Source organism: Oncorhynchus clarkii, chromosome 6, assembly GCF_045791955.1.
Source record: "Oncorhynchus clarkii lewisi isolate Uvic-CL-2024 chromosome 6, UVic_Ocla_1.0, whole genome shotgun sequence".
NCBI lineage: Eukaryota > Metazoa > Chordata > Actinopteri > Salmoniformes > Salmonidae > Oncorhynchus > Oncorhynchus clarkii.
This window is the reverse complement of record NC_092152.1, coordinates 82,411,769-82,436,176: the sequence shown is the minus strand read 5'-3', so window position 1 is coordinate 82,436,176 and position 24,408 is coordinate 82,411,769. Positions and strand designations below refer to the sequence as shown.

Genomic DNA, 24,408 nt, shown 5'->3' with positions numbered 1-24,408 from the left:
ATAGCCCTTAAACAGCCTGGAGGTGTGCTTTTGGGTCATTGTCCTGTGGAAAAATAAAAATGAAAGTCCCACTAAGCACAAAACAGATGGGATGGCGTATCGCTGCTGAATGCTGTGGTAGCCATGCTGATTAAGTGTGCCTTGAATTCTAAATAAATCAGTGTCACCAGCAAAGCACCTCCACGTAACTCTAAAGAACGTATCCTCTGCAGCAGAGGGAACTCTGGGTCTTCCTTTCCTGTGGCGGTCCTCATGAGAGCCAGTTTCATCATACCACAGCAGAGGTAACTCTGGGTCTTCCTTTCCTGTGGCGGTCCTCATGAGAGCCAGTTTCATCATAGCGCTTGATAGTTTTTGCAACTGCACTTGAAGAAACCTTCTGTATACCAACCCTGCCTTGTCACAACTCAACTGACTGGCTCAAACACACGAAGGAAAGAAATTCCACAAATTAACAAGGCAATGCCTTGTTGAAATGCATTCCATGAAGCTGGCTGAGAGAACACGAAGTGTGCAAAGCTGTTATCAAGGCAAAGGGTGGCTACTTGGAAGAATATCAAATATATTTAGATGTAACACTTTTCTGGTTACCACGTGTCATTTTATAGTTTAATTTTTTATTTTATTTTATCCCTTTTTCTCCCCAATTTCATAGTGTCCAATTGTTTTTTTAGTAGCTACTATCTTGTCTCATCGCTCCAACTCCCGTACGGGCTCGGGAGAGACGAAGGTTGAAAGTCATGCGTCCTCCGATACACAACCCAACCAAGCCGCACTGCTTCTTAACACAGCGCGCATCCAACCAGGAAGCCAGCCGCACCAATGTGTTGGAGGAAACACTGTGCACCTGGCAACCTTGGTTAGCGCACACTGCGCCCGGCCCGCCACAGGAGTCGCTGGTGCGCGATGAGACAAGGAGATCCCTACCGGCCGAGCCCTCCCTAACGGACGACGCTAGGCCAATTGTGCGTCGCCCCACGGACCTGGAATGAGTAGGTGTGTCCAAACTTTTGACTGGTACTACACACACATATATAAATAAAAACAAACTCCTTTCATTAACTAAGGAATGAGGATCAACCTGCATTTCAACATTTCTACCAGTTGGTTAAGGTAGGGGTAGGCAACTCGAACCGCAGGCTGACTTTTGTCGGAGCGGATGGTGGCAACACCAGAACATATTTCTAATCATTTGTGCACTGCAAACTGAACACAACTAATTCCAAAAAGAAATCGTTATTTTCAAGTACAATTTCATACCTTGAGACACAATCATTTATTTATGGAAATACTAACTGATTTCCTAAATTAAATTTGTTTTTAGCTAAATTCCTGTTAATTTGTCTTTTTTGACCAAGGAAAATCCTGAGGGCTCGCAGCCCTGTTGCCGACCCCTGTTTTAAAGTCTCTGCAACAGAATAGCGTGCTGTTGAAAAGTATTCAAAGTGACTTAGAAAAGTCTGCGCTTATAATTCAAATCTAAGGTAGGGAGCAGAGTACTGCCGTTTGACCACAGGCCAGATGCAAATGAAACAAAATATTGCATCAGCAAGAGGAAGACCTCTACCACCTCTTTATGTCTGTTCAGAATTACAACGCAGACATCACTTTGAAATGTTGGCCAAAAAACTATGCAAATACTGTCTTTGAAATCATGCAAAAATCTATGTAAACACCATTCATTAATATCAGTGACAATCAAAGTGATGGGAAAAAATCTGGATTAATCTTAAATTAACACACATGTGAACAAATGTGATTTAAAAACAGGGCCATTGACATTTAAACACAAATTCACTTATTTTATTCTTAACCCAATACCCGTTCCATCTCCCACAAAGTAAAAAGTTTAAACTAAATATTTAGTTTAAAAAATACACGTGCGTCTCTTCTAAAACTCTTAAAAGACATGTATACACATAGAAAAACAATACATGGGTCACATCAACAGCACACAATACCATCCAACAAACTCCAATACATTAATACAAGATAATCGCTTAAATAATTCTAGAAAAATATCTGCTGTACATATATGACAATTATTTACATGTGTTTTTTTTTAACGATGTTTATGTCTGTACATGGTAACCATTGCAGACAGACTTCACCGAGCCGTGCTGGATGACTCATCTTGTGAACACCTACTGTAAATGTAGAAAACTCAGGCCTTCCCTCTACTGAAAACCCTCCTCGGTATCACTCACTCATCTTGTGAACACCTACTGTAAATGTGGAAAACTCAGGCCTTCCCTCTACTGAAAACCCTCCTCGGTATCACTCACTTGTGAATCCTTCAATCAATAAATCTAGTCAAAACGGGTCTACTTTAGCCAATTCAAGCTTGAGTTAACACTGAGCTTTTGTAATACTTGAATAGGAAGAGGTTTTGATAACCTGCTTATCTGAAATGCTGTATCACAAGATTGACCCATTCTGCAACAAGTTTTACACATAAAAAAAAAAAAAAGAAAGTCAGTCTGACAAACCTTTCTCTCTCGTGCTCAACTTGCCCAGATAAGTCAGTCTGACAAACCTTTCTCTCTCGTGCTCAACTTGCCCAGATAAGTCAGTCTGACAAACCTTTCTCTCTCTCGTGTTCAACTTGCCCAGATAAGTCAGTCTGACAAACCTTTCTCTCTCTCGTGCTCAACTTGCCCAGATAAGTCAGTCTGACAAACCTTTCTCTCTCGTGCTCAACTTGCCCAGATAAGTCAGTCTGACAAACCTTTCTCTCTCTCGTGTTCAACTTGCCCAGATAAGTCAGTCTGACAAACCTTTCTCTCTCTCGTGTTCAACTTGCCCAGATAAGTCAGTCTGACAAACCTTTCTCTCTCTCGTGTTCAACTTGCCCAGATAAGTCAGTCTGACAAACCTTTCTCTCTCGTGCTCAACTTGCCCAGATAAGTCAGTCTGACAAACCTTTCTCTCTCTCGTGCTCAACTTGCCCAGATAAGTCAGTCTGACAAACCTTTCTCTCTCGTGCTCAACTTGCCCAGATAAGTCAGTCTGACAAACCTTTCTCTCTCGTGCTCAACTTGCCCAGATAAGTCAGTCTGACAAACCTTTCTCTCTCGTGCTCAACTTGCCCAGATAAGTCAGTCTGACAAACCTTTCTCTCTCGTGCTCAACTTGCCCAGATAAGTCAGTCTGACAAACCTTTCTCTCTCGTGCTCAACTTGCCCAGATAAGTCAGTCTGACAAACCTTTCTCTCTCTCGTGCTCAACTTGCCCAGATAAGTCAGTCTGACAAACCTTTCTCTCTCGTGCTCAACTTGCCCAGATTTACCAAAGCAAAGAAATGTTGGCGTCTTCATGAAAACTAATAGCAACACTTCATCTCCACAAAAAAATCATTGGCATGATGTGGACTGAAATCTGACATGTGACATACATTATGGGTAACATGACAACAACGAATCGCCAGTCATCTAATTTCTATCAAAACAAGCTTTATTCCACAACAGGAAGTAGGACTGCACCACTTCATCAACCATTCATCATGATTGAAACAAAGCCCTACTTGAAACATTGCCACCTGTTCCCATCCATCCAATTCAGTCGTCCATCCAAAGACGTAATGCTGCTAACGCGGTTCAAAACACGGTCGAGAGAGAAAGATACTCCGTCTCCATCCGGCAACGTGTTTAACTGAGGTTACAAAGTGACCTCTGGAGGTTGTACAAAAACCTGGTCCTGCACCTCCTCCAGGCTTCAGATAACAGAAGGTAGCACAATGCTTGCATAGTCTGATGAAAGGAGAGAACGACGTTCTCCGTCTGCCTGGTTCGTGTGGTATATAAAAAACAAAACTCTTGTCATCACACATTGTCAAACTTGTGTTTTAGGTAGTCTTTCATGACCTTGGCAATGGGCAGGTCCTCCAGAAACGTCAAGCTCTGGAGGCCTATGTGATGCCGGATGTTTATCCGACACATGTCCTGTAAGGTCCTGGGTTGTCCTGAAAAGATACAACACATCTGTTAAAGAGATCAAAGCAGATCGCCCTTTTCCACAAAAGGACAGTAAGAACAGCTCATTCTACCAATGGTGTGTATGAAATAAAAGGTTGAAGTTAAGCGTGTTTTGATAACTAATCTTGCACATAAGACTGAGGATGTAAAAGGTGAACAGAAGACTGGACGTGAAGTGAAACAAGCAGCTGGTCAGTAAGCTCCCTCTCACTGTGACTTTAGATTATTCCACACTTGAAATGGGACAATAATGAGCCTTTCAAAACATGTTTCCCAAATTATCAGGCAGCTCAAGGCCAAACACCCTCTTATTGGCAGTTTTAAAATGTTTAGGAATCTATTAGCATCCAGGAAGCTAGCTCTGGAGTGTTATCAGTCTAATGGGGCTAGAGAAAAAATTTAAATCTCTCTCACACAAGGGCAGGACCCAACCATACTGTCCTCGTCTCTCCCCGTCCGTCACCACAACCATACTGTCCTCGTCTCTCCCCGTCCGTCACCACAACCATACTGTCCTCATCTCTCCCCGTCACCACAACCATACTGTCCTCTCTGTGTCCCTCTGCAGTCTCCAGAACTAAGCTGTCCTTTCCTTTCTCCAGGTGAAACTGAACTAAAGATTTGGTTTAAAAATCTCAAACCGGTGCGACAGCGCAGCACAGTGCTAGTGCTTTCTCCACTCTTCAACTATAGGCTACCCCTTCATCCACATTCCACACTCTCTAAATAAAGACAAACCATACGGAAGATGAGTCACACTTCTCCTTTACAAACCAAAGGCTTCAATCATTTATAGACTACAGGTGAAATATCAGTGTTGGTGAACCAACTTCAGCCAAGGTAAGTGTGAAATAATGTTTGGTTGTATTTCAACTTTTAAAAGACATTCTGGTTTCCATTTCATCTCTCTACATCTATCTAGTTGAGATGTCAGTGTTGGCAGCGACAGCCCTGGATGTAGCTAGGGGGCCGACGCTCTGCTCCCCAACCAACCCACCTGAGAAACAACCTACGGGAAACACCATACATCTATGGCATAATATACAATGAGCTTCATAAGAGCTGGGTGCCATTCATCCTTCAACAAGGCCCTGCTAGCCGCAGCAGATGGGTTCATCCACTGAGGTAGTCAGTGTAATCAATAAGGGGGATATGTGATCTGGCTGATCGTTTGCTACGGTCTGAATGAATAGAGCGGTCTGACTTCACATGGCTGTCAGTCTGAAATAGCACAGCAGGTCTTCGTCCCAAATGGCCACCCCATTCGCTACATAGTGCACTACTTTTGACCAGAGCCCTATGGGGAATATACAGTATAGGGTGCCATTTGGGAGCAGCCCAGAGCTCTTTGATATCTCCATATCAAAGTTCAGTGAGAAACACAGAGGAATGCAGCAGGGCATTGTGCCTCTCTAAAATGATTTCTGCTTCAGGTAACATCGTGCCCCCCCCCCAACAGAAGACTGGTCATTATAAAACCATGACAACGCTCCCTGTCCCTATGTTTCTGGAGGTTCTTTTTCTCCTCTCAACTTACAATCTCGCTCCAACACTTCCTGAAACGGACTTGCAGCGTTTCCATCACCCGGTCCTGTTTTGTCTCCATGTTTCTGTTCAGGCTCATAGAAAGCCCTCATTTACTTTACTGGTCTGATGTGCACAAATGTGTTGACTCCATGTTTCTGTTCAGGCTCATAGAAAGCCCTCATTTACTTTACTGGTCTGATGTGCACAAATGTGTTGACTCCATGTTTCTGTTCAGGCTCATAGAAAGCCCTCATTTACTTTACTGGTCTGATGTGCACAAATGTGTTGACTCCATGTTTCTGTTCAGGCTCATAGAAAGCCCTCATTTACTTTACTGGTCTGATGTGTACAAATGTGTTGACTCCATGTTTCTGTTCAGGCTCATAGAAAGCCCTCATTTACTTTACTGGTCTGATGTGTACAAATGTGTTGACTCCATGTTTCTGTTCAGGCTCATAGAAAGCCCTCATTTACTTTACTGGTCTGATGTGTACAAATGTGTTGACTCCATGTTTCTGTTCAGGCTCATAGAAAGCCCTCATTTACTTTACTGGTCTGATGTGTACAAATGTGTTGACTCCATGTTTCTGTTCAGGTTCATAGAAAGCCCTCATTTACTTTACTGGTCTGATGTGTACAAATGTGTTGACTCCATGTTTCTGTTCAGGCTCATAGAAAGCCCTCATTTACTTTACTGGTCTGATGTGTACAAATGTGTTGACAACCAACAACGAACATGTTAAGTTGTATTGCTACATCGCCAATTATATTTAACTCATCTTCGGATGTTCATTTTAGGGCGTCATCCTTCTGCCTGTCTGATAAAGCAATCTAGGGGAAACGCTGAGTCCCAGTCAAGCCATGACATTATATTAAAAGCAGTGTTTATATCCACTAGCGATACGGTACTAGTACTACTAACAGCCCAGTGTCCCCAGACGGTGCCCCTCCCTGCCCAAGACTTACTGGTGACCTCCTGTAGGAAGTCCAGGCAGGGCCGGCTGATGCCCGACATGCTCGACGACACCGCCACGGGAGTCTGGCCCTCGTAGTTCCTTGTGTTGGTGTCGGCGCCGTACTTGTAAAGCATCTGAGCACACAGCACGTCGTCTCTTAGTGCCGATAGGTGCAACGGGGTCTGCCCGTCCTCGAGGCGACCCAGGTTAGTGTCCGCACCCCGCTGCAGGAACATACGACAGTAGGAATGATTCCCCTTGATGACGGCGTAGCGCAGCAGGAAGCCATTCTGAATGTCGATGTTGGCGCTGTGGTCCAGCAGGATTCTCACGCAGCTGGAGCGCTCACGGATGATAGCGAGTTGGAGGGGCGTGGTGCCCTTGTCGCTGAGGGGATCCACCTCGGCGCGGAACTCAAGGAGGAGCCGCACGAAAGAGTCGCGGCCATAGTGGGCAGCCACATGCAGCGGCGTCCAGCCGTCGTTGCTCTTGGCATTGATGATGTCGCTGCGGAAGTCCGACTCCAGCATGAGGCGGGCGATGCGCGCACGGCCGTGCATGGCGGCATAGTGGAGCGCCGTGAAGCCGCCGATGAAGTCCTTTACTGTGGGGTCAGCTGCGGGGGAGATAGACAGGAGACAAGGGGGGGTGAGGGGAACTGTCTTCTACAGGCTCTTTATTACAACAGAAAATGGCACATTCAGTTAAAACACTAACAAATAACAATCAGAGAGAGAGAGCGCGAGAGAGAGAGAGCGCGAGAGAGAGAGAGCGCGAGAGAGAGAGAGAGAGAGAGAGAGAGAGAGAGCGAGAGAGAGAGAGCGCGAGAGAGAGAGAGAGAGAGAGAGCGCGAGAGAGAGAGAGCGCGAGAGAGAGAGAGCGCGAGAGAGAGAGAGCGCGAGAGAGAGAGAGCGCGAGAGAGAGAGAGCGCGAGAGAGAGAGAGCGCGAGAGAGAGAGAGAGAGAGTGCGAGAGAGAGAGAGAGAGAGAGAGTGCGAGAGAGAGAGAGAGAGAGAGTGCGAGAGAGAGAGAGAGAGCGAGAGAGAGAGAGAGAGAGAGTGCGAGAGAGAGCGAGGAGAAACAAGAGGATGGATTATTGAGTGACAGCTGCGTAAAACATTAAAGGGACAATCTGCAATTACTACATCCATTTCTGAACTTACAAATTAATTATATGTTTCCATAGATTTTTGAAGAATATAACTTATGCCTCATGAGCGCAGTTCAACTATCATACCCCATTAGAACCAATAATATAAGCTTGTTTTACTCCAATGTTTGTAAACAAAGTAAATGTAAACAATCGCTACACAGCCTAAAAAAATGGTTTAAACTATACTTTGATATGACGGATGGTCAATCCTTGCATCCATAGCTCAGTCTATGAATTTGAGGGTGGTTCCAGTCCCACCTCTCAGCTTTTTACCAAAACAGGAGCGGGGATTCCACTGTGCTATTATTTCATCTGCTGATTGCCACTTTAAAGTCTGCTGTGGTGTGAAAGGAAAGAGTGGGCAGGCAGATGCTGGAGCATTAGAACAATTAGCATCAGTGAGACATTAGAGTGTGAAAGCGGGGTCAGGGGTTAAAGTCCTGCTATTTCAATTAGCCAAGGCCGGGAGTGCAGGTAATGACCACGTCAGTGTCTGCTAGGGCCTAGGCTAAATCCAGAGGGGAATTTTCCATTCAAACAGCCTTGTTAAAAATGGCTGGCTCCCCTCTTATCCAACATAAATCCATTAGGTAGGCTGTTTGACTGACCATCAAAGAGATTATTTTTAGCGTATCGTTAAATTATTTTAGACAATTAAGTCAAGGGTAACAAAATACTCTCTTGCTTTGTTGGTTATGCATACATTTCAACAGTCTCAATTTTTCTGCGCATAATCCAAAATAAACCCCTGACTCGTCCAATGAGCTCTTCAGAGAAAAACAGTTACTGAGAGACTTGGTCTACAGCGCCCCCTGGACTTGATGTAATGATCACTGCATCTACATGATTTGGAATCAAAATCTGTACACATTTTAATAGCATTAAATAAAAACAATAAATGACTGCAACACTATTCCATCATCATTTCACAAAATGAACATGATTTTCACTCTGCTCAGAAGCATAATGTTAAACTGCTGTAGGGTAAAGTTTCTTCTAGGTACAGATCTAGGATGAGCTTCCCCCTCCCCAGTCCTAACCTTAACCATTAGTGGGGAAAATGTAAAACCGAACCAAGATCAGCATCTAGGGTCAACTTCACCCTACAGCCTCTATACCATGTTAGAATGACCTGGGAGTGAAGCTGTGGAGAAGATAAAACAGCTGCCATTCCCAGACTGGTTATATACTGCCATCTATAGACCAACAATTCAAAGGTGGAGTTTGATTCAGGTTGCACTGTCATGGTGCACCAATATGAAATAGATCTCAAACAAACAGCACATGTAAAAGGATAATCATTATGAACAAATATGTGATTAGATGACTGATATAAAGCCACTGAATGGATGCATGTAGCATCATATGGCAGACCCTTGATGTGTGACAACCATTTCCTCTGCTAGTCTCCTTTTCTTTGTGAACATGGATTCTGACAAATCCTTTCATCGACCTTGTCACCAGGCCAATTGGGAAAAGTCTTTCCCTAGCACCCATCTCTACTAACACTTGGCCTCCATTGGTTTCAATTTAGCCGTGACTATAACCTTGGGGGCTTTTTGAGCTCTGCCAAGGAAAAAGAAAGAAGGCGGAAAACTGCATTCAACGTGTGACAACAGCACAGGAGGCTGCTAAAGGGAGGACGGCTCATAAAAATAAATCATGGCTGGAACGGAGCAAATGGAATCCAACACATGGAAACCATGTGTATGATACAATTCCACTGAATCCGCTCCAGCCATTAGTAGGAGCCCGTCCTATCCAATTAAGGTGCGCCCAACCTCCTGTGGACCAAAACCCCAGACCCCCGTATTCACCTCCGTGCTCCAGGAAGACCCGGACACATCTCTCCTTCCCCTTGGCAGCAGAGAAGTGGAGCAGGGTCCACCCGTTGGCATCACGGATCTTCGGAGAGTAGCCTTGCTCCAGCATCTTCCTGACAGTGTACACATCCCCCGCTGCCACTGCAGCCTGGAGCAAAGACAGTACAAGCCAAGAGCATTAGCATTCATCTTTAGCATAAGCAGTCATTTACCATTGGGAAATGCTAACAGTAGAGTAGACCGTCTTGGTATTAAGTGTCTTTGCCTGTATCTGCAGCTCCTCTTGAAGCTCGGGGTTCCTTCTACAGTGATGGTTCAGCATCCTGTTACATCTCGTAAGGGGAGGGGTCATCCACACCTAGTCCTCTGTCTGGAGAGTTGAGACAGTAAACACGTAAGCTGCATCACTTAATTTGGGTTATTAGTCAAAAAATAGCTAGGCCTTCTTTTTGATAACAGTACATCGTCATGGATACATTTGTGTTATTGGTATAAATCAGCCGACTATACATTAGCAGGTTTTCTAAATCCAACTGTTCCGCTGGGATCAAAAGCCGTTGCACATTCTAGTTCTAGCACATCTCATTCAACGAACCAAGTGCTTGAGGGGTGCTCAGGTGGAATAGAGGAAATCTGTTAGACAACTGGGGGTCCCCACTGCACTATACCACAGTGGTCACCAGCTCCGGTGATCAGTTGAAACAGGTAGGCTATTTGATGCTTGGCAGGAACCAGAGTTGGTGACCACCGCAGCACCACTTCTAGGTGCGCACAACACTTGTATACTTTAAGGACCATATGGTATTCCATACTGAACAGCAGCAGGTAGATGTTCACCTTTTGTCAAGCTTGATTATGTAGTTAAGACAATTTTCATGTGTCTCTCTTGCGCAACAGTATGACAGACAGATAAGAACTCCACTCAAATGGATTGTGGGCTAGCACGGACTCTGAAAAAAAAAAAAAGACAATTTAATGAGTATTCACATTCATCAGTTTATATTACTCAATAGAAGGCATTAAAAAACATACTGCATTGACAATCATAACATTATGACAGCAAATGAGAAATGGGAATAGCTAAACATTTTACATAAATGTAATGTTAGCTATACCTGCAGCTAGCTTCTATCCAAATGGGATGGCGGTATGATAGCTTTAACTACCTAGATAACAACGTTGAATGTAAAAACAAGCAAGCTAGTAGGCTAATTGCTTATAATACGATACAAACAAAAGCTAACTAGTAGTGGTTAGCTAGCTTACTTGCTAACAGTTAGATTGCTACCTGTATTGGAAGGTCGGCTGCTGCCTTTCGTCTTCCAAATTAGGGCAATGTTGTAGCTTTAGCGGTGTTCTTTAAAGCTAGACTAGACAATGCATTTCAGACAAAGTTTAAGTAAAAATAATCCACAGCAACCTAGTTATCCAAGTAGCCACTGGCCAGCTAATAGTTAGCTAACTATGCACTCAAACAATGGAATGTTAGCTAACGTTAGCTAGCTAGTACTGCGACCCCAACTTGTTCCACTCCTTTCTGACTTATTTTAATTATATATCTACATGCCCACAAACTACGGCATGATACTACGGTACACTGCGCTGATATATTGCTATATATACACAATTCCCTTTTAAGGAAGAAATTAATCGATCAACTACTGCTGGTTAGCAATTAGCCTAAATCGTTACCCAGTTGTTCAAGCTACTAGGAATGCATTGGATTTCAGAGTTTTAAAACATCTGTAACAATTTAATAGCTATGTGAACATGTGCACGACTCGAGAAGGCAACCATACTTCAACTACACAAGGTAGGTGTTAGCTAGCTTTGATGAATTAATGCATTATTCTTACTTAAAATACGAAGCTAGCAGGCTTGCTAGCCATTCTCCACCGATGCGAACCCCCAATTTCAACGGGCTTGTTTTAGCCAATCAGGCACAAGGAGCAAGGAATTTGAGCTGTCAAATCAGCATCCTTCTGCAAAACTTTATGAACAGTCTGTTTAGCTCGATTTCTAACAAAGTAGGCCAACGGTTTCTATGGCTATAATTCTTCTCATTATTGACACAATAGAATGAGTGAACTCCTTTCCAATTTTCTACTAAATGTTATCGCACGCTATACTTCCGTGTTCAGTCACGTGGTGCACTGTCTACAGCCAGAACCTAAAATTAAGATAATACTTTAAAAAAGAAAATGACAAATTGATATTTTAAATACAATATAGACTAAATTGGTCATTTTCGGTTCAGAAGCGTTAGGATGTATGACAACATTTAAAGTGATTTAACTGTACATTATACATCGCACTACAAGTCACAGCATGCAACGCAAACCAAACAGGAAGAGATGTTTACAATTGTTTCGAGATGGTCGGCGCAAAGTCGAAGAATGCTTTTTTTTCAAAAGATACATTAATTGCGGCGGGATATCATTTTAATATTCAGTGTTGCGTTATACAAAAGTGTACAGAAAACATGTATAATACCATCCTTGCAATTTATTTTATTCACGCTTAGTAAAGTGTAGAATGTGAATCGCGTGGCAGAAATCTAATCAAAATCCGAAAAACTCTGTGCTACTTTTTCTTTTTTCAGATTGACCACTGCCAAGACCCCCGTGATCATTGAAAACCCAAACGCTGTGTCAACATGAATGAACAATTTCATGTCCTAAATGATGCTTACAGAAGTTTATTGTCGAGAACATCACCCAGCAAAATGAGTAGCCATGAGTTGGCATCCTCCATGTTCACATGTGTATGTGAACTGACTCTTGATGCCAGTGATGGTTCTCATTCTCAGCATCAGGACCAGTCCAGAGATCTCCTAACGTCCTCCAAATATTCTCCAAACCCAAATGGAACTGAACTGGCTTGTCTTGTGTTGACTCTGGTGGAGAAAATAAGCTCCAAGCTGACATCTCAACAACTGTCTCAAGAAACCAGCCTTTACTTCAAAGATGTTTCTACAGTATTATTCCAGTATATGGATTTTATGTCCAAACTTGTGAGTTTGGTTTCCTGCATATGATTGGAAAATATATTTGTATTGTCCTTTGGGTTTGTTTATAGTAATAACATGTTTGTTTCCACCTCCCACAGGTTCACCTTGCCTGCTGCAAGGACAGGTTGCTGTCTCATCTAGCTGCAAAGAGTGTATCCTCCTATGTTATTTTTGAGCTGCGTTGCTTTGTGAGTTTTCTGATTGTTCTCATGTCTTGTGTGATTTATGACTATATATTGAATACTAGTCAAGTAACTCTTGGAGTTCTGTGTGCATCAGACAGTCTCACATTAGAGAACCCAAATCTGTCACCTGATACTGTAAAATCCTATTCACACACAGGTCTACCAGGCTTTATTTAAGCAGATTCTTACATTCAGTTCTCTCTTTTTTTTGACTAGAATACAGTCAACCAGATTTGGGAATGGAAGTGCTTGCAAGTGCTCCAGAACCCTCGCTCTGGCAACGAACTGGATGCATGCACATGGTCACTTACCACTGTCCTGAAAGCAGTTCTAAAAGAAACATCAGAATATAAACCTGGTATTGAAACACAATTCATCCATCAATTGTACCAACATGTGTCTTTTATTTGACTCCAAATAAGTTCCACTTGCTGCCAAATCCTATGTATTTACCATGTATTTACGTGGTAGTTAGGCCACATAGGCTGGAATAGTGTAACTACAGTGTGGCTATGAGTGTTGACATTGTAATTGTAATTGTATTCTACCTACCTATGCATCTTCCATGTCAATACAATGTGGTTTTAGCCACAGTGGGGCATTCTCTTTCTTTTCCCCTCAGGGACTGTGGAGAAACTTCTTGCCACATTCGACACAGCTCTCACTGCTGCTTACTCCCAGCTTGTCCCTGTAGAGAGTCTGGGCCATGGGAACTCTGCGTCATACCCCAGTAGTAACATGGCAGACTGGGCTACAACTCTGACTAACCTCCTAGACTTACTGGAAGTGCTCACTGCAGCCAGGTTCAAACTAAGCACCACCAGTGTCTGTTTCACCAGCTCAAGGCTCTCCCTTGTACAGGCATCGGCGCTACTGCGGATAGTCGACTCTCATGTCCACTACTTTGTGAAGAAGCAAGTGCTTCTGCTTTTAAAGAAGATTCTCCTTCAGAAGGCAGGCGAAGACATGGGTTTTGGCGAGGCGTCCTCCCTAACGCATGGAGATGATCACATGACCAGTGACATTCTTACACTGGCTGATGATGTGTTGCAGGCAGTGCACACTGATTGGTTACAGTGTGTTCCAGTGGAGTCGGCGGCCATTTTCTTTGGAGGGACAGGCCAATCGTGTGGCGGGAGCAGTGATGCGTTCGATCATGTGATGCTGAGGGCTGTTAGTCTAGTTGTGCTCAAGTCACTGGAATACAAAATCCAATCCGCTGGTGGGAAAGGTAATATAGGACTATTTGTAAATGTTATTAACCATGTCTACACTAGGCACAATGTGTATTCTACCTTAAAGGTAGACTCAGCGAAATGATGTTGCCACGAGCAGCACCGCAGATATTGAGAAGAGAGACATGCAGGAATTCTCTCTCACACAGTCATACACAGTATCTGTGTACGGGTTCGCTTTGCTCTGTTTGAGCGTGGTCGCCACGGTACCAAAACAGCGATGTTGAGCCTCGTGGAAGTTGTTGCAGGAATTGACCCACTATGCTGTTTACTTTCTGCATCTGTCATATCGCTGAGTCTAACTTTAACATGACTAGTTTCTAAAGCTCAAATAATCAGAAGGAGAAAAACATCATGATGACAGGAACGATAATTTAGACAGATGTATGCAATAGGGGGCAATGTTTCCCAACACATAACACACAAGAACAGTATTTCTCTAAGTATTGTCTCTTTCAAGGCAAAAGTTCCTCAGGAACCCTAACCTCAGGTCTAGAATCAGATTACCCTACCCAGATCCAAACCTTACCCATTATGGCTGTGAAAATATCTGATCTGGAATCGAAGCAACTTCTACCCACTTTGACCATTCACTTGTCTCTGGTCCCACAGGTGTATGTAATACCATAGGCATCCATGGCTATTTAAGTGCGTTGCTGCTGTTCCTGAGGCAGCGTGGGGTCCAGCTGAAGCAGGGATCTCACTCCTGCTGCTGGGTGTCCTTGGTGTTTGGAGAGCAGGACGACGACATGATGGAAGCAGCAAAGGCTTTACTCCTACTATACCTCCATCACAGGTACCATACCACCTAATACATACCTTCATTATGTGTTTTATTTCACCTTTATTTAACCAGGTAGGCCAGATCACCTTTATTTAACCAGGTAGGCCAGATCACCTTTATTTAACCAGGTAGACCAGATCACCTTTATTTAACCAGGTGGCCAGTTGAGAACAAGTTCTCATTTACAACTGCGACCTGGCCAAGATAAAGCAAAGCAGTGCGACAAAAACAACAACACAGAGTTACACATGGAATAAACAAACATACAGTCAATAACACAGTAGAAAAATAAATAGGCCATAGTAGCGAAGTAATTACAATTTAACATTAACACTGGAGTGATAGATGTGCAAGTAGAAATGCTGGTGTGAAAAAGAGCAAAAAAAAGTATATAAAAACAATATGGGGATGAGGTAGGTAGTTGGATGGGCTATTTACAGATGGGCTGTATACAGCTGCAGTGATCGGTAAGCTGCTCAGATAGCTGATACTTAAAGTTAGTGATGGAGATATAAGTCTCCAGCTTCAGCGATTTTTGCAATTCGTTCCAGTCGTTGGCAGCAGAGAACTGAAAGGAAAGGCGGCCAAAGGAGGTGTTGGCTTTGGGGATGGCCAGTGAGATATACCTGCTGGAGCACGTGCTACGGTTGGGTGTTATGGTGACCAGTGAGCTGAGATACGGCGGAGCTTTACCAAGCAAAGACATATAGATGACCTGGAGCCAGTGGGTCTGGCAACGAATATGTAGCGAGGGCCAGCCAACGAGAGCATACAGGTCGCAGTGGTGGGTGGTATATGGGGCTTTGGTGACAAAACAGATGGCACTGTGATAGACTGCATCCAGTTTGCTATAAGTAGGCTGTTGGAGGCTATTTTGTAAATGACATCGCCGAAGTCGAGGATCGGTAGTCAAGGATTTGTTGCGAAATAGGAAGCCAATTCTAGATTTCATTTTGGATTGGAGGTGTTTGATATGAGTCTGGAAGGAGAGTTTACAGTCTAGCAAGACACCTAGGTATTTGTAGTAGTCCACATATTCTAAGTCAGAACCGTCCAGAGTAGTGACTAGTAGTGCTAGTCGGGCGGGCCGGTGTGGGCAATCGGTTGAATAGCATGGATTTAGTTTTTCTAGCGTTTTAAGAGCGGTTGTAGGCCACGGAAGGAGTGTTGTGTGGCATTGAAGCTTGTTTGGAGGTTTGTTAACAGTGTCCAAAGAAGGGCCAGATGTATACAGAATGGTGTCGTCTGCGTAGAGGTGGATCAAGGAATCACCCGCTCAAGAGCGACATCGTTGATATATACAGTGAAAAGAGTCGGCCCAAGAATTGAACCCCGTGGTACCCCCAAAGAGACTGCCAGAGGTCCGGACAACATGGCTGAACAGTAAGAGTAGAATGGCTGGTTTATAATACTGAAACACTGCCTGATGGACAAAAGGCAGTATTTCTGTGTGGCTTTCTTTTAGATGAATTCTGAATTGCAGTTTTGTCAGTGGTTGGTTTGATTCTGCTTATGAAAATCTGACATTTTGATATCTCTGATTATCTAAGATCAGTCACCCACATAAAGGAGTAGGTTGAGAACCTGATTGGACCAATTTCCCAGACACTGGACTAAAAACAATGCTCAATGCAGATGCTGGCAAATCCAGGATTAGTCTTATTTTGTGTCCGGGAAACAAGCCTATTATGTCCTTGAGATGTCTGACTCTTCTGTCTGTCTTCCTACAGAGTGTCCTCTGACCTGGAAGCTGATGCTGTGTGTGTTGTCGGCGGCAACCCCCACTGTCACTTTCTCTTCCTCCTCCGCAACATCTCCTTCGACCACAGCATTCTCCTCGATTTCCTCATCTCAACGGAAACCTGCTTCCTCGAGTACTTTGTCCGTTACCTAAAACACCTCCGGGACGACTGGGAAGGCTTCCGAATGGTCTGTCAGAAGATAGATGGGTCGGACCGGTGTAAACTGAGCTGGAAGATTAGCCAGAAAGACGATCAACTATTGGACAACCTGAGAGAGGAACTCCAGCAGTCGTTGGGTGCCTCTCGTGGAAGCGTGTCTACTTCCAGCCATTCTGGAGGATCAGTTACCATCGTGGACCCAGAGCCAGCTCCATGTCTGCAGCCCAGCTTGTGTCTGCCTTCAGGGAGTGCAACTGCCCTGGCCTCTACTCCCCCTCTCCGTCTGGTGGACTACGGCAGCTCAGAGGAGTCTGAGACGGAGGACAGTGACCTTCCATCAGGCCTTACACAGGATAGGCTACACAGCGACTCTGTGGTTCACACACACAACAGCCACTCTTTTGATAGGACTGTAATGTGTCTGACAGAGCTCAGAGTGGTGGTGACTAGACTGCAGAGGAGTAGTCTGTTCCCTTACAATGCCACCTCGCTCTTGAAACTGCTGACACAGATTGAAGCGAAGAGATGTTGTTCACAGCGTTGAACTCCGTAATGATGTAATAAATGTTACATGGTGGTAAATGCATTTGGTCTCATTTGTAATATTTTGAGTGTTGTAAAATTCCTAGAATTCCCAGTTTGACAGAAATAAATTTGCTTTTGGAAGATTCCTGGAATCAGGATGGAATAAGCATGAATTGTGGGAATCCTTCAACAGCGGCTTCTAGATTTCTTAAATGTATATTTTAATACTTTTACATTTTTCATGGCATCCTATTTGTGAATGGATGCTCTTTTTGGGGACCTTGTGGTTGTATGGTAACTCAAGGTAAGCATTGTTTATGAAGGGATGGTTATGATGACCACTTCCTTTCATTTGTAACTACATTTGAATCATAAAGACGTTCCAAAAGCAACACATCCTGTTTGCATGACCATCGTAAGTAAACACACACCTCTTTCAACTATATGTTTTCTTTTGGTTCCCTCCCTTCGGTCCAGCCAAATGTCACTATTTTTCCCACCTGTCTTTGTTGATCTCCTTCTGTTTTCACCTCGTTCTATGTTTTACTAGAGGGACTATTGTGTGGAGGAGTAGCTCCTATTCTCCTGTCTGCGCTATCTGGAGAACAATGCAAACAATCCACAGATTATCACCTGAGGGCACCTTTGACTGCAGGTAGCAGGGTTAGTGTGCCTCTCTCTCTATCTCTCTGTGTGTGTTGCGTCGTGACACTTCTCCATTATCGTCCCTCTACGACAACGTACCTGGAAGGGAAGGAAAAAACTCCTGTCCAATTGTGCCTCAGCTGGGTGTGACCCTTTAAAGAATGTCAAACAAAGACAGGGAGAGAGAGCCTGCCTACTGAATGGAGGGACTGTCACGCCTGTTTGTTTCCCACAGTCAACATTACATCAACAGCTCTAGTGAGGACAGGACATACCTTACCTGGTTTCCCTACTGAGGGTGAGGACAGGACCTACCTTACCTGGTTTCCCTACTGAGGGTGAGGACAGAACCTACCTTACCTGGTTTCCCTACTGAGGGTGAGGACAGGACCTACCTTACCTGGTTTCCCTACTGAGGGTGAGGACAGGACCTACCTTACCTGGTTTCCCTACTGAGGGTGAGGACAGGACCTACCTTACCTGGTTTGCATATTGAGGGTGGAACGGTGGGAAGCCTTGTGGTATATTCTGTTTCCCTATGACCTTGGATTCATTGGATGGTTTCAGGGAATGTGCTGTAGGAGTGTTGTCTGGGGTCCTCTACCTGGGATGTCAATAGCTGGTTTTCTGTTGTTTTACACCTGTCCTCGTTAACGGAGGAGCGGGTTTCAACTCGCGTCTGTCCCAAGCAACCGGTGGGAGTTGTATGAGTGAGGTTGATGTTAAATCGTCCCTTTCAGGTGAGCATGTCCCCCTGTTAGAGGAGCTAAGCTCTATCTTACATCTTAGGATTGGACTGAATAGACCCTCTGTTTTCTTAGTAGGTCAGTGAGTGTATAGAGATTCTCCACCTAAGGCTTTTCTGAACGCTCTCGAGGTTGATTGATTTATAGTTTTGTAACCGGCCTAAACTCAAACTATGATGGATCTCTGGCACTTTAGCTGGATCGCCCACGTGAAGTCATCGGCATTCAACCAGTGAAGTGTAATTACCATTTTGGTTTAAATGGAACTATAAAACATCTCCAAATGTAATCAGAGTTTTAAGATAAATCTTGACTGGTTTTACTCTACTCTAAAAATGTTTGTGTTTGGAGAGCATGTACTCATGGAAACGGATTGCTTTACAGTTAACAGTGCCTGTCACAGTTCTGTGGGATATCTAGTGGTGTGTGTGTGTGTGTGTGTGTGTGTGTGTGTGTGTGTGTGTGTGTGTGTGTGTGTGTGTGTGTGTGTGTGTGTGTGTGTGTGTGTGTGTGTGTGTGTGTGTGTGTGTGTGTGTGTGTGTGTGTGTGTGTGGTGTGTGTGTGTGTGTGTGTGTGTGTGGGAGTGTGTGTGTGTGTGTGTGTGTGTGAATGAGGAAAACACTATTTATCCTCCCTTTCACCATTTGGCCTCCTATTCTGCACTTAGTTGTACGTTTTGGACTGAACAGTCATTTTCAGGGTTAAAATCTAAAGATCATCTTTGATACATTGGAGCCATTGTTTTTCAATCATTAAAATACTACGTGAGTTGAGCATACAGTCTGTTGTAGGTTCTGTCTTAATCATGTCTCTGTACACGTATAACGTCTTTCCCACTCAGTCATATTCTGCAAACCTCTTTTGTGTGATGTATGTATTTTATCTCTTCATGCACGTCAAAGATAATAAATCACTCCCTAGTTCTGGTATGCTTCCCTACCGACTAACATTTATCATGCTTGAGAAAGTTGATGAAAAAGTACGATACCAGTACAGTTGAACCCTGTGCCCCTGTATGTGGGATGGAGAGAGAGAGCGGAGAGCAACAGAGAGAGAGAGAGAGAGACCAGGGAGAGAGAGAGTCAGAGGAGAGAAAGAGATGGACAGATACCAGCGGGAGAGAGAAAGAAACAGAGAGACCAGGGGGAGAGAGAGTCAGAGGAGAGAAAGAGATGGACAGATACCAGCGGGAGAGAGAAAGAAACAGAGAGACCAGGGGGAGAGAGAGTCAGAGGAGAGAAAGAGATGGACAGATACCAGCAGGAGAGAGAAAGAAACAGAGAGACCAGGGAGAGAGAGAGTCAGAGGAGAGAAAGAGATGGACAGATACCAGCGGGAGAGAGAAAGAAACAGAGAGACCAGGGAGAGAGAGAGTCAGAGGAGAGAAAGAGATGGACAGATACCAGCGGGAGAGAGAAAGAAACAGAGAGACCAGGGAGAGAGAGAGTCAGAGGAGAGAAAGAGATGGACAGATACCAGCGGGAGAGAGAGAGACCAGGGAGAGAGAGGAGAAAGAGAAGGAAACATATATATACAATATGCAGACAGAGTGTGCTTTGTCATGTTCTTCACTGACAGAATGTCTGAATCCCCAGATGATCTTCAGCAGAACGCTAACAATGCAAAAGGCCTTCCTTATCGGCTGTGTTCTGGCAGTATACCGCTAATACACACTGCTCATCGCTCTATGGACTAGTCCGACGTGACTAGGTTGTAGCATGGCTGCTAGTATAGGATATACTGTAATGTTCCCCAGGTGAAAATTGTCTTTTTTTAAATTTATTTTACCTTTATTTTAACCAGGCAAGTCAGTTAAGAACAAATTCTTATTTTCAATGACGGCCTGGGAACAGTGGGTTAACTGCCTGTTCAGGGGCAGAACGACAGATTTGTACCTTGTCAGCTCGGGGGTTTGAACTCGCAACCTTCCGGTTACTAGTCCAACGCTCTAACCACTAGGCTACCCTGCCGCCCCCGAAAATTGTCTTAGACACACAGTACTGCTGTATACATGATAAACACTGTACATTACATCCTCAACATAATACCTACCCTACACTGAATATTACCCATGTCATACACATTGAACTCATCTCATACAGCAACATACACCATACATATTGCACGCTGCCATTCCAGAATGTTCTCTCAGTGGCATACTAACACAGGTCAGTTGGACTTATTGCTGTTCAGGTGTTGATAGACAGGTACTTGATAGACAGGTGTTTGATAGGTAGTTTGTATCTGTTGTAGTAAAACAAACATACAGGTACTCAGGCTAGGTAGTGCCAGTATGTAATATGCTTGGCGCCACGATATTATCTTTGAATCATAATGCAATTGCGTCACAGATGTGTAATCAGTGCAAGATAAGGTTAAACGCATAGACACAGAATTACTAGAAAGGACATTGCCCATCAGACCACAGCAATATAACTAGTATTCAATTTCTGTGGTTAAAAGTTTGTTTTGTTCTTCCATTTCGACCTGTAGATGTGTTTGGTTGGTGGTTCCATTGTCTCCGCAAAGTCATTGTGATGTGGCGTTGTTGTTATGTTTTTGCAGGGCAGTGAAATGTGCTGAGTTACACACTGACTATACAGAACACTGCAGAGAGCCCTGGGATGTGCTGAGTTACACACTGACTATACAGAACACTGCAGAGAGCCCTGGGATGTGCTGAGTTACACACTGACTATACAGAACACTGCAGAGAGCCCTGGGATGTGCTGAGTTACACACTGACTATACAGAACACTGCAGAGAGCCCTGGGATGTGCTGAGTTACACACTGACTATACAGAACACTGCAGAGAGCCCTGGGATGTGCTGACATCAGCAGTGATGTCATCAAAATGGACCCCATGGGGGCAACGAGTCTCACACACAAATGTGAGCACGTCACACACACACACACACACACACACACACACACACACACACACACACATCAGTGTGAAAGACTAAATGACAAGAAGAGTAAATAGTCTGCACTCGTTTAGGGGCGTGTGTGTGTGTGTCATCAGATCTGCCCAGGGCCATAGAGGCCCCCTATTGACATTGTTGACATTATTCACTAGTAGTTTGTTTTCCCTTCACATGAATCAGTCGTACGTTAGGGATTATCAACTAGATTCAGCCTAGGGATGATTACTTTCTTGAGTGGATGGTTGGGGTATAGACTGCATATTGACCGCAAGAAGCCCAAACCAATATAATATGTGACTATGACATCATTTCAATCCTTGCTTGGTTTGTATACGCCACGGCTCTGCTAGGCGTGGGAATACTTGGGAACACATTTACAACATTAAAACCACTCGGAGCTGATTTCATGCTGTTTTTACAGTCTTATGTCCAACAATAAATAAATAATTGGGCTGAAAACTTGGGGGGCCTAATAAAACCCCCCATTGGGGGAACCCTGCTGTATGTCAACTCACTGCCATCTGGGATTCGAAGAACTCCATAACTCTTGAACCATGACTTGACCACTAGGGGTTGTGATCTGTTTCAGCGTTGACCTTGGTTTAGAAAAAAATGACATAGAAAAAAGTCTAGTCTGTGATTTACTGGGATATATGTTGCTAGGCTGCAGCCCTGGATTTCATTGACTACCACTGTCAGTGATGTTTTCTCTGCTGACGTGTGTGTGTTGGACTAGGTGTGGGGAAGCATCTTGAGAAAGAGGCGAAGGCTGTTGTGTCAATATTTATATTGGAAATAAAGAACTGCATGTGCACTTGACTGGAGTGACCTAGGTTATACACACCCACACTATCTACACGACCTACAGCACTGGTGTCCAACGAACTCATCAACTCATGTTGTAAAATGGTATCAAATCTGACTGATAGTGAATGAATGCACTCTTGATATGCGGAACTAGTGATTTATGAACAATATATCATTATCAATTCCTGGTTAATAAATAAAGTACATGCAAATGCAAACTTTACCCAATTCTAAATTCAACCCCTTAACTGTAATCCTATTGGTTCAACTGCCATGTCAGTCTGCCAGATTAGAACAAACACCAACATTTGTTTTTCTCTTGGACATCATTGCACAGAACAGCATAGAATAGAACAGAATAGAATAGAACAGCAGAATGGTGTACTGCAATTTGACTTTGCTACACTCTTCACCTTCTTTAACAAAACACACAATAACAGCAGCCATGGGGCGGACAGTGGCTCTGTTTCCTCTACTGCAGATTCCATCTTTAAGGGTCAATCTGACTTTGCTACACTCTTCACCTTCTTTAACAAAACACACAATAACAGCAGCCATGGGGCGGACAGTGGCTCTGTTTCCTCTACTGCAGATTCCATCTTTAAGGGTCAATCTGCGATTTGGGACTTCTATTTTTTAGACTTATAAATTAACGGTATATACACATTGTTTCTTGAAGAATCTAACTTTTATAGGTGCCTTATCAGCTTAGTTCAATTGCCTAACCCCATCAGAACACAAAATATTAGTTTGTTTGTTTTACTCTGTTGTTTGTAAACAGTGTACTTGTAAACAAACTGTATTACTTCAAACACATGGTTAAAGCTGCATTCTATAGCTTTGTGCTCAACCTGACTGAATTCAGATATAGATGGGAGTTATAGATCTGTCATTCTATAGCTTTGTGCTCAACCTGACAGAATTCAGATATAGATGGGAGTTATAGATCTGTCATTGTCATTGAAGCATTTCCATGTACACTATTTCTATGCTTCCCCTCTTTAAGTTTCCTTTTCGCGTTTTTTTACTTAGCCTTTCGTACCCCAGGTTCAAACTGCTGAAAATACTATGTTTTTTGGATGTTGAAAATATATTTCACAGCGGTTTAGATGGTATAATGTTTGCAAACAAAGTAAACAATGTCTTTGAGGTGCTGGATATAAAAACATATATTCAGCAAATGATTGAAAGAGACTCTGCACACTGCAATCTTGCTCCCATGTGGTTTATTGGCGACATCGTTTCCACTTTACTTTAGGTCTTCATCAGGCCTCACTTGATAACAGTGGTGGCTGGTGGCACGTTAAATCGGAAGACGAGAGCTTAGTATGGCTGGAACGGAATAAATGGAATGGTATCAAACACTTGTTCCATGTTTTTGTAAGCATTCCATTCACACCATTTCAGCCATTACTATGAGCTGTCCTCTCCTCACCAGCCTCCTCTGTTCGATAACGTGATACCTATTGACATGTGTTTTCTAACATAACCCTCCTCTTCCACCCCTGTGTCGTTAGGATGATTGACACCCTATATGAGTGGATCTGGTGGGACCGCTTCTGGCTGCCAGTCAACCTGACCTGGGCGGACCTAGAGGACAGAGATGGGCGTGTCTACGCCAAAGCCTCTGACCTCTATGTGACGTTGCCTTACGCCATAGGCTTCCTACTGGTCAGATACCTGTTCGAAAGGTGAGCTTTCTGAACATATGGGCAGTTTCCCAGACAAAAGATTAAGCCTTGACTAAGAAACATGTTCTCCTGTAGTCCTGGCTCAGTTAGTAGAGCATGGCGCTTGCATTGCCAGGATTGAGGGTTTAATTCCCGGGACCAGCCAAACCTAAAATGTATGCTCACTTGACTGCATGTGTCTTTGGATAAAAGTCTGCTAAATGGCATGTACAGTGCAGTGAAAAAGCATTTGCCTCCTTTCTGATTTTTGATACTAAATGTTATCAGATCTTCAACCAAAACCTCATTGTAGATAAAGGCAACCTGAGTTTACAAATAGCACAAAAAAAATGGATTCTTATTTTATTTATTTAATTAACAAAGTTGTCCAACACCCAATTCTCCTGTGTGAAAAGAGTAATTTCCCCCTTGCACTCAATATACTGGTTGTGCCACCTTTATCTGCGATGACTGCAAGCAAACACTTCCTGTAGTTGTTGATCAGTCTCTCACATCGCTGTGGAGGAATTTTGTCCCACT

At 43.7% G+C, this 24,408-nt stretch overlaps 3 protein-coding genes across 3 annotated transcripts in view; 2 read left to right on the top strand and 1 right to left on the bottom strand.

The window, feature by feature from the left end:
- Positions 1 to 2,875: 2,875 nt before the first annotated feature.
- On the bottom strand, positions 2,876 to 11,546 carry LOC139412261 (ankyrin repeat and SOCS box protein 7). Its single transcript, XM_071159099.1, has 6 exons — positions 11,289 to 11,546; positions 10,270 to 10,382; positions 9,698 to 9,802; positions 9,427 to 9,580; positions 6,468 to 7,073; positions 2,876 to 3,961 (listed from the first exon to the last, which is right to left on the bottom strand). The coding sequence occupies exons 3-6, from the start codon at positions 9,782 to 9,784 to the stop codon at positions 3,822 to 3,824; spliced, it is 987 nt and encodes a 328-aa protein (XP_071015200.1). The 5' UTR covers positions 9,785 to 9,802; positions 10,270 to 10,382; positions 11,289 to 11,546; the 3' UTR covers positions 2,876 to 3,821.
- A 232-nt stretch (positions 11,547 to 11,778) lies between these two features.
- Positions 11,779 to 17,242, top strand: LOC139411723 (protein Lines homolog 1-like). The gene is made up of 6 exons (XM_071158395.1): positions 11,779 to 12,445; positions 12,541 to 12,630; positions 12,844 to 12,985; positions 13,250 to 13,858; positions 14,475 to 14,658; positions 16,377 to 17,242. The coding sequence occupies exons 1-6, from the start codon at positions 12,089 to 12,091 to the stop codon at positions 17,089 to 17,091; spliced, it is 2,097 nt and encodes a 698-aa protein (XP_071014496.1). The 5' UTR covers positions 11,779 to 12,088; the 3' UTR covers positions 17,092 to 17,242.
- An 855-nt stretch (positions 17,243 to 18,097) lies between these two features.
- The window catches only part of LOC139412260 (ceramide synthase 2-like), a 32,212-nt gene continuing 25,901 nt past the window's right edge, over positions 18,098 to 24,408 (top strand). Inside the window, exons 1-2 of the mRNA XM_071159098.1 lie at positions 18,098 to 18,175; positions 23,716 to 23,889. Coding sequence (XP_071015199.1) covers positions 23,717 to 23,889 — 173 coding nt within the window. The 5' untranslated portion in view covers positions 18,098 to 18,175; position 23,716. The remainder of the gene's footprint in view (positions 18,176 to 23,715; positions 23,890 to 24,408) is intronic.